General features: G+C 45.3%; 1 protein-coding gene across 1 annotated transcript; it reads left to right on the top strand.

Moving 5' to 3' along the window:
- The first annotated feature begins 41 nt into the window (after positions 1-41).
- Positions 42-9,541, top strand: LOC140420129 (uncharacterized). The gene is made up of 2 exons (XM_072504151.1): positions 42-131; positions 2,853-9,541. Exon 2 carries the CDS (start codon positions 3,212-3,214, stop codon positions 4,142-4,144), a length of 933 nt encoding a protein of 310 aa, XP_072360252.1. The 5' UTR covers positions 42-131; positions 2,853-3,211; the 3' UTR covers positions 4,145-9,541.
- Positions 9,542-10,876: the final 1,335 nt, after the last annotated feature.

The following is a 10,876-nucleotide window of genomic DNA, read 5'->3' on the forward strand; positions in this document are numbered from 1 at the left end:
CCTCCGCCAATCAGAGCTCCCCCATTGTCTCAATGCGGAAATTGGACATGGAGGTTTCTGCCGAGCAAAGCTGTTGTTCCTCCAACCCTGATTGAGCTTGAGCTTCACACAGACTCCAGTCTCCAATATCTGTGAGTAAAACTATTTATTTTCTCCCCCTTTCCATTTCTTTTCTCATTCTGACCTTCAATTGGTAACTTGCAGCAACTGAAGGGAAAGGAAGTGAATCCAGGAAGGGTGCAGACTCTGCAAAGCTTGGCCCAGGTCTCTCTCTCTTAAAGACATTGACATCCTTTGCTCCCTCAGCTTGACACATTTATTTGTCTGGCTAAAAGGATGTTCACAATTAAAGGGCTGGTTTCTCCAGGAGATGGTTGGCATTTAAGGGGTCAGTAAACAGGCTAAATCCAACCCAGCCAATTATTTCCCTGTCAGAACATTCTCCATCATCAGCAAAGTGTTGGAAGGAGTCATCAAAGATCTGATTAAGTGGCACTTATTCTGCAATAACCTGCTCCTGGACGCTCAGTTTGGGTTCCGCCAGGGTCTCTCAGCTCCTGACCTCATTACATCCTTGGTTCAAACTTGGACGAAAGAGCTGAATGCCAAAAGTGAGGTGAGAGTGACTCCGCTTGACATCAAGGCAGCATTTGACCGAGTATGGCATCAGGAGCCCCAGCTAAACTGGAGTCAATGGGAATCAGTGGATAATTCTCCACTGGTTGGAGTCATACCTGGCACAAAGGAAGATGGTTGTGGTGATTGGAGGTCAATCATCTCAGGTCCATGACATCACTGCAGGGGTTCTTCAGGGCAGTATCCCAGGCCCAACCATCTTCAGCTGCTTTATCAATGATCTCCCTTCCATCATAAGGTGAGAAGTGGTGATGTTTGTCGATGACTGCACAATGTTCAGCACCATTCTCAACTCCTCAGATAATGACGCAGTCCATGCCCAAATTCAGTAAGACCTGGACAATATCCAGACTTGGGCTGATAAGTGGCAAGTTACATTCGCACTACACAAGTGCCAGGCAATGACCATCTCCAAAAAGAGAGGTTCTAACCACCACCCCTTGACATTCAGTGGCATTCCCATCGCTGAAACCCGCATAACCAACATCCTGGGGGTTACCATTGATCAGAAACTGAACTGGTCTAGCCATATTAATACTGTAGCTACCAGGGCAGATCAAGGGCTGGGAATCCTACGACGAGTAACACGCTTCCTGATACCCCAAAGCCTGTCCACCAGACATCTACAAGCACAAGTCAGGAGTGTAATGGAATGCGCTCCACTTTGCTGGATGAGTGCAGCTCCAACAACAAAGAAGCTTTACTCTATCCAGACAAAGCAGCCTGATTGATTGCACCCCCTTCCACAAACATTCAAACCTTCCACCACCGACAAACAGTAGCAGCTGTGTATACCATCTACAAGATACACCAGTAACTCATAAAGGTTCCTCAGACAGCACCTTCCAAACCCACAACCACTACCATCTAGAAGGACAAGAGCAGCAGATATCTGGGACCACACCACCTGGAGGTTCCCCTCCAAGTTACACACCACCTTGACTTGGAAATATATTGCCGTTCCTTCACTGTCCCTGGGGCAACATCCTGGAATTCCCTCCCTAACAGCACGGGGGATGTGGAGCAGTGGTTAGTACTGCCTCACGGCGCCGAGGTCCCAGGCTCAATCCTGGCTCTGGGTCACTGTCTGCGTGGAGTTTGCACATTCTCCCCGTGTTTGCGTGCGTTTCGCCCCCACAACCCAAAGATGTGCAGGGTAGGTGGATTCGCCACGCTAAATTGCCCCTTAATTGTAAAAAATGAATTGGGTATTCTAAATTTATAAAAAGCAAATGAAAAAAAACAGCACAGGGGATGTACCTACACCTCCAGGACTGCAGCAGTTCAAAAAGGCAACGCACCACTACTTCGGAAGGGCAACTGGGGAAGGGCAATAAATGCTGGCCTAACCAGCATTGTCCACATCCCGTAAATTAATTTTTAAAAATTTAATATCGGCAGAGATTTGTCTAGTGTTGTTATATAGTATGTATTATATATATTATTGATGGTTCTGTAATAACATCCATGCATTATTATTTCTAGTTTTGTAAATAGTACTGTACCTACATTATATATTTCCAGTCATACAGTCATTGCAGCACTGACAGAATCCATTTGGTAACTCAAGTCAATGCTGACTCTCTGTACAGCAATCCAGTCAGTCCCATTCCCCCTCGATATCCCTGTTCCCCTGCAAATTTATTTTCTTCAAGTGACCATCCTATTTTATTTTAAATTATTGATCATCTCGACTTCCACAAACCTTGTGGGCAGTGAGTTCCCTGTCATGACTACTCCATGGCTAAATAAAATTCTTCCTCCGATTTCCCTATCTCTAATCAGTAAGTGTACTTGTCTGGAGATTCTCTACTCTTGTACAGGTTTTAGTGAGTTTAGATTTGTTGATCAGCACCTTCAGGAAAATTGGGAGGGAAAGTAAGTGAATACAGTCTGTATATTACACACATTTTTCATCCAGTAATCTAGACATATATCTGTCTGGCAGCCTGCATGAAGATGTTCAGGTCTCTGTGTCCAGGACAGGAAGCAGTGAGCTTGGATCTGTCAATCAGCCTGAATCAGCACCTTCAGGAGAATTGGGAAGGTGAATATTAGATACAGCAGAGTGAGAATGGAGGGAGAGTGTGTGGGATAGAGATTTAGAGCATTTCAGGGAAAGACAGAGGAAAGAATGTTCGATAGAAACTAGAATTGTCTGTTCTGAATTTCTATCCTGTACTAACAATGATTACTATTGTAAAATCTGTTTGCAGGAAGTTCGAACGAGAGGAGTTTGAGGCCGATATCTCAAACTAAATATCACGTCAAGAACTGACTGAGTCACTCAATTCTTGGGATCATTGACCTTAGAATCTAGAAGGAGAAATGTTTGTCTATTCTGTCTGCTTCAAGAGATTTTAAACAACAGTGTGTCTGGAAAAGCACTGAGACACACACACACACCCGTGTGAGACTGTTACAGAGCACTGACTGTGGAAAGAGCTTTAACCAGTGACACAGCCTGAAAACATACTACACCATTCACATCAGGGAGAGACTGTACAGGTGTTCAGTGTGTGGACGACGATTGAACTGATCGTCCAACGCGGTGAGACGCAAGATCACCCGGACCATGGAGAAACCATGGAAATGTGAGGATTGTGGGAAGGGGTTCAAAGCCCTACACGAGCTGGCAAGGCATCAACGCAGTCACACTGGAGAGAGGCCGTTCACCTGCTCTCAGTGTTTAAAGGGATTCACTACCATTGGCACCCTGCAGAGACACAAACTAGTTCACACTGGGGAGAGACCGTTCACCTGCTCTGACTGTGGGAAGGGATTCACTCGGGTATCCCACCTGCAGACACACCAGCGAGTTCACACTGGAGAGAGGCCTTTCACCTGCTCTGTGTGTGGGAAGGGATTCATTGACATTGGCAATCTGCGGAAACACAAACGAGTTCACACTGGAGAGAGGCCTTTTACCTGCTCTCAGTGTGAAAAGGGATTCACTGACATTGGCAGCCTGCGGAGACACGAACGAATTCACACTGGAGAGAGGCCTTTCACCTGCTCTCAGTGTGAAAAGGGATTCACTGACATTGGCAGCCTGCGGAAACACGAACGAGTTCACACTGGGGAGAGGCCATTCATCTGCAATGTGTGTGATAAGGGATTCACTCAGTCACACCACCTGCAGAACCACCAGCGAGTTCACACCGGGGAGAAGCCGTTCATCTGCACTGTGTGTGATAAGGGATTCACTCGGTTATCCCACCTGCAGACACACCAGCGAGTTCACACTGGAGAGAGGCCTTTCACCTGCTCTCACTGTGAAAAGGGATTCACTGACATTGGTAACCTGCGGAAACACGAACGAGTTCACACTGGGGAGAGGCCTTTCACCTGCTCTCAGTGTGAAAAGGGATTCACTAACATTGGCAGCCTGCAGAGACACGAACGAGTTCACACCGGGGAGAGGCCATTCATCTGCACTGTGTGTGATAAGGGATTCACTCGGTTACCCCACCTGCAGACACACCATCGACTTCACACCGGGGAGTAGCCGTTCATCTGCTCTGTGTGTGCTAAGGGATTTGCTCAATCATCCAGCCTGCTGAAACACAATGTCACTCACACCAAGAGCAGGCCCTTTAAATGCTCTGACTGCAGGAGGGGTTTCAAAAGCTCACAGCTACTGATGTCCCACCAGCGTGTTCACTCTAAGGAGAGACCGTTCAGCTGCTCTCATTGCACAAAGAGCTTTAGAACCTCATCCAACCTGATGAAACACGAGCGAGGTCACACTGGGGAGAGCCCGTTCACCTCTCCGACTGGGAAAAGATTCACTCAGTCATCACTTGCTGAGCCACAATGTCACTCACAGCAAAAAGAGACCTTTAAATGCTCCGACTGTGGGAGTGGGTTTAAAAGCTCTTAGGTACTGCTGTCCCAACAGCGCATTCACACTGAGGAGAGATTGTATAGCTGCTCTCACTGCACAAAGAGATTTCAAACATCATCCACATTGCGGAGACACCAGCGAGTTCACACTGGAAAGAAGCCATTCACCTGCTCTCACTGTGGGGAGGGATTCACGCAGTCGTCCAACATGCTGAGACACCAAAGGGTTCACAAGTGATGTTGGGTTAGATTCTGCTGTTATTCCTGCTGTTAATCACATCCAGGACTGACCCTGGAGTGGGTGGACGGGTTTTTCTCCTCGTCAACTCCTGGTGCTCGGATGTGGCGACCCTGGCGAACTACTGCTCCCCGGACCTGGAATACCCGACTGTGAAGTACCGTCCATACTACCTTCCATGGAGTTCACTTCTGCCATCATCACGGCGGTCTACATCCCACCCCAGGCGGAAGTGAAGAAGGCGCTTGATGAATTGTAGCCGCTATAAATAACAATGAAGCAGAATACCCGGAGGCCTTGTTCATCGAGGCCGGGGACTTTAACCAGGCCAACCTCGAGTGTACTGCCAAAACTCCACCAACACATCTCCTGTCCCGACAGGGGCCCCAACATCCCTGACCACTGCTACACAAACATCAAGGGCGCCTGATGCTCCATCCCCTGACCGCACTTCGGAAAATCGGACCACAAGACGGTGCTCCTTCTCCCGGCATACAAGCAGAAATTGAAGCGGAGAATCCGGTTAAGAAGGTTGTGCAAATGCTGGTCCAAGGCAACAGAAGAGCTCCCACGTGACTGCTTGGAGTCAGTGGACTGGTCCATATTCAAGAACTCAGCAGGCAACCTAAACAAGTATACCAGCACCATCACAGACTTCATCAGCAAGTGTGTAGAAGATTGTGTGTTAAAGAAGGTAGTACGTACGTTACCCAACCAGAAACCATGGTTTAATCGGGAGATTCACTCCCGACAGAATGCCACGTCTGAGGAGATCAAGACGGGCGACCCTGACCTAATCAAGAGATCTAGGTATGACTCCGCAAAGCCATCACAGACTCCAAGAGACAATACCAGACTAAGCTCGAATCACAGATTCACGACATGGACTCTCGTTGGTTGTGGCAAGGCTTAAATAACATAATGGGTACAAAGTAAAGCCGAGTAGAGTCTTCAGCAGCAGTGCAGCCCTCCCAACAAACTCAATGCATTCTATGCTTATTTCGAGCAGGAAACCAACAAACTGCCCCAGGAGCCTTGGACACACCCATACCCACCGTCACAGCCTTCAAAGTCAGATTGGCCGCCTTGAAAGTGAACCCTCGGAAAGCGACAGGTCCTGATGGAGTCCCTGCCGTGCACTCAGATCCTGCGCGGACCAACTGACAGGTGTGTTTGCGGACATCCTCAACCTCTCCCTACTCCGTTCTGAGTTTCCCACTTGCTTCAAGAAGATCACCATCATACCGGGGCCAAAGAAGAATCAGGCAAATCTCCTATGAAAGGAGATTGGGGAAACTAGGCCTCTTTTCTCTGGAGTTTCAATGAATGAGAGGGGAATTCATTGAAACTTACAAAATCCAGAAAGGAATAGACAGGGTGGGTGCAGGTGAGAGGTTTCCCCTGGTTGGAGAATCTGGAACCAGGGGACACAATTTCAAAATAAGGGGGAAGCCACGTAGGACCGGTCTCGGAGGAGACATTTCTTTACTCAGAGGGTTGTGAATCTTTGGAATTCTCGACCCCAGAGGGCTGTGGGAGCTCAGTCACTGAGTGTGTTTAAAGCAGAGACTGACAAATTTGTTTTTTTTGTTTAAAAAATTTAATAGTACCCAATTATTTCTTTCCAATTAAGGGGCAGTGTAGCGAGGCCAATTCACCTCCGCTGCACATCTAATTCGGCTGTGGGGCTGAGACCCACAAGACACGAGGAGAATGTGCAAACTCCACATGGACAGTGACCTGGGGCCAGAATCGAACCCAGGTTCTTCGTGCCGTGAGACAGCAGTGCTAGCCACTGAGCCACCGTGCTCCCCAACTGACAGATTTCTAAATATCAATAACACAGGGATATGGGGATAGCGTGGGGGAAAAGACATTGAAGTGGATGATCAGCCATGATCGTATTGAATGGTGGAGCAGGCTCGATGGGCTGAATGACTAACTCTGGTTCCGATGATATAAAGATAGGTAGGAAAGTAAATTGTGAAGAGGACATAAGGAGGGTACATAGAACATAGAACAATACAGCGCAGTACAGGCCCTTCAGCCCACAATGTTGCCCCGAAACAAAAGCCATCTAACCTACACTATGCCATTATCATCCATATGTTTATCCAATAAACTTTTAAATGCCCTCAATGTTGGCGAGTTCACTACTGTAGCAGGTAGGGCATTCCACGGCCTCACTACTCTTTGCGTAAAGAACCTACCTCTGACCTCTGTCCTATATCTATTACCCCTCAGTTTAAAGCTATGTCCCCTCGTGCCAGCCATTTCCATCCGCGGGAGAAGGCTCTCACTGTCCACCCTATCCAACCCCCTGATCAAAGTGGTACAAAGGGTACAAAGTGATATAGATAGGTTACATGAGTGGGAAAATATCTGCCAAAAGGAGAATAATGTGGGGAAAATGTGAAATTATCCATGTTGGCCAGAAGAATAAAAAAGCTTCTTTTCAAAATGGTGAGAGATTGCAGAGCTCTGAGGTTCAGAGGGATCTGGGTGTCCAAGAGCATGAATCACAAAAGGTGAGTATACAGGTACAGCAAGTAATTAGGAAAGCTAATAGAATGTTATTGTTTATTGTGAGGGAAACTGAATACAAAAGTAGATTATGCTTCAGTTATACAGGACATTGGTGAGACCACATCTGGAGCACTGTGTACAGTATAGCTCTCATTTAAGGAATGATGTAAATGTGTTGGAAGCAGTTCAGAGAAGGTTGTGAATCTATGGAATTCCTTGCCCAGTGAAGCAGTAGAGGCTCCTTCATTAAATGTTTTTAAGATAAAGATAGATAGTTTTTTTGAAGAATAAAGGGATTAAGGGTTATGGTGTTCGGGCTGGAAAGTGGAGCTGAGTCCACAAAAGATCAGCCATGATCTCATTGAATGGTGGAGCAGGCTTGAGGGGCCAGATGGCCTACTCCTGCTCCTAGTTCTTATGTTCATATGTTTACTGGACTCATACCTGGAATTGGAGGCTGGTCTTATGAGGAATGATTGGACAGGCTGGGCTTGTGTCCGATGGAGTTTAGGTGACTTGATTGAACCGCATAAGATCCTGAGGGACTTGACAGAGTGGATGTGGAAAGGATGTTTCCTCTTGTGGGAGAATCTAGAAATTGGAGTCACTTTAAAAGTAACAACTTGCCCATTTAAGGCGGAGGAGAACTCTTTTCTCTTCAGAGGGTCGCGAGTCTTTGGAACTCTCTTCCTCAAAGGGCAGTGGAAGCAGAGTCTGTGAATATTTTGAAGGCAGAGCTGGATAGATTCTTGATAGGCAAGGGGGTGAAAGGTTATCGGGGGGTTAGCAGGAATGTGGAGTTGAGGTTACAATCAGATCAGCCGTGAATGTATTGAAAGGTGGAGCAGGCTCGAGGGGCCGAGTGGCCTACTCCTGCTCCTAATTCGTATGTTATGACATACTTTATAATAGATTGTAGCATTTTCCCTCCTACTGATGTCAGGCTAATGGGTCTGTGGTTCCCGTTTACTCTCTCCCTCCTTAAATAGTGGAATTACATTTACCACTTTCCAATCTGCAGGAACCATTCCAGAATCTATAGAATTTTGAAAGATGATCACCAGTGTATCCACTATCTCTACAGCCGCCTCTTTCAACACTCTGGGATGTAGAGCAGCAGCTTTTGGGGATTTATTAACTTTGAACCACATTAATTTCTCCAGTACTACTTTTTCACTAATACAAATCTCCTTCAGTTCCTCGTACTCACTAGTCCGTTGGTTCTCTCGTGCCTTTGGGCCGATTTCATGTCCTCCATGAAGACAGACACACATTGTTTAGATTCTCTGCCATTTCATTGTTCCCCATTATAAACTCTCCTGTCACTGCCTGGAATGGACCCACATTGGCCTTTGCTGATCTTTTCCTTTTCACATTTTAAAGGAGCTATTCCAATCGTTTTTTAATGTTTCTCGCCAGTTTGCTCTCATATTCAGTTTTCTCTTTTTGAGTTTCTTGATCCTCCTTTGCTGAATTCGAAGAGAAGTTTCCAATCCTCAGGGTTACACTTATTTTGGCAACTATATGAGTGATAAGATCTCTTATTTTATCTTCAATAAGAGCCCAAGATCTGGTTGATTGGAGGTGTCCAGAAATACAACTTTATTGCTAATTATCCACCTTGATTCTCTTACATAAAAATAAATCAAAACTTAGATTCAATAAAACATCAAATCATAAAGGGAGATAAACGAAAACCGAAGAAAATATTAGGAAATGAATAGATGGTTCAGAATTTCTTAAAGCATGAATACAGAACAAACTTTAGTCATGAAACTTTATTCTTAAATAAATTCTTATCAATGGTCTAACCCCCTTATTGGTTTCAAATTCTCAGCTGAGGCTTCCTGATTTATTCAAATAACTCTCTGTCACATTGGTCATTACTTAAGATTCATTAATGTCTATCAAATTAATTAAATGTCTACATGCTCCCGCCACGTGTACCAATCCTCTGAAGATAAGGTGTTCTGCATTAACCTTGCTTGTTGCTAAGGTTTTGCTACATATTGTAAATGTTTGTGTTACTAAAGCTGCAATACTTTTTCATTACTAGACGTATTTGTAGAACAATGGTTTATTCACTACGAGAACTTTTATGCAACTTTTCTTGAAACAGTGTTAGATTCTGATACATAATTAAGTTCCTGTGCAGCAATTCTCATGTTTTTATCTGAAACAATGACTTTGCCTTGTGTATATTCCATTTTCTGTCTGTATGTATACTGAATTTAAAAATTATACTGCATTGATTCTTCAAGGTACCAATAAATCAGTGAAGCAATAAATCTTTAATCGATTAATGAGCCTCTTCCTTTGACCCAATGGAATCTTTAATTTTTCTTATTAGCCACGGTTGCGTCACATTTCCTGTTGGAATTTTGTTTCTTAAGTGAATCTATAGTTTATGTAAATATGAAATAATTCCTTAAATGCTCGCGATTACCTATGTATCATTATACATTTTATTGTAAGTTCCCAATCAACTTGCCCCTCATAGCTTGACAGTTTCCTTCTAAGACAGAACCATGTAACCACCAAAGCCTATCTTCATCTAAACCTGCATTCTTTCAGGGTTTCAAACAGAAACAGGAACTATCTGTCATCTACCTTCCAAACACCCTTTCACTCTGTGATCCTTTATGAAATTTGTCACAAGGCCAGTCCAGCAGAAAGAAACCCTCCGACCCTCCCCATTGACCAACTGTGAGAATGAACAAAATGCAGTCCTGGATGTAATTGAGGAGCAACAATAACAGCAGAATCCAAACCCTGTAATCAATTGTGAACTTGTTGGTGTCTCAGCAGGTACAAGGAAACACAGAATCCCTTCCCACACTGAGAGCAGATGAATGGCCTCTCCCCAGTGTGAACCCACTGGTGCCTCTGCAGGTTGGATAATTGAGTGAATCCATTCCCACACTGGGAGCAGGTGAACGGTTTCTCCCCAGTGTGAACTCGCTGATGTCTCTGCAGGGTGAATGACTGACTGAATCCTTTCCCACACCGAGAGCAGCTGAATGGCCTCTCCTCAGTGTGAATGTGCCGATGAGCTTCCAGTGCAGCTGGGGCTTTGAATCCTTCCCACAGTCCCGGCATTTCCATTATTTCTCCATGTTCTGAGTCTCCTTGTGTCTCTCCAGGTTAGACAATTGAAGCCTTACCCACACAGAGAACACGTGTACAGTCCCTCCCCGCTGTGAATGGGCGATGTTTTGTCAGGCTGTGTGTCTGGTTAAAGCTCTTTCCACAGTCAGTGCTCTGGAACACTCTCACTCGGGTGTGTGTTCCCCAAGGAATCAAGTGACTGTCATAACAAGAAAATGAAATGAAATGAAAATCGCTTATTGTCACAAGTAGGCTTCAAATGAAGTTCCTGTGAAAAGCCCCTAGTTGACACATTCCGGCGCCTGATACGGGAATTGAACCCGCATTACTGGCCTGCCTGGGTCTGCTATAAAAGCCAGCTATTTAGCCCACTGTGCTAAGATGTGATGTTTGTGATTTCTGTCTGTAAATCCTCCTCTTATAATATCCTGGAAGAACAATTTACAAAAGTCATCTCTGTCAGCATAGGATAGAAATTCAGAACAGACAATTCTAGTTCCTATGGAACATTCTTTTCACTCA

This window comes from Scyliorhinus torazame, chromosome 5 (genome assembly GCF_047496885.1).
Source record: "Scyliorhinus torazame isolate Kashiwa2021f chromosome 5, sScyTor2.1, whole genome shotgun sequence".
In the NCBI taxonomy this organism is placed as follows: Eukaryota; Metazoa; Chordata; class Chondrichthyes; order Carcharhiniformes; family Scyliorhinidae; genus Scyliorhinus; species Scyliorhinus torazame.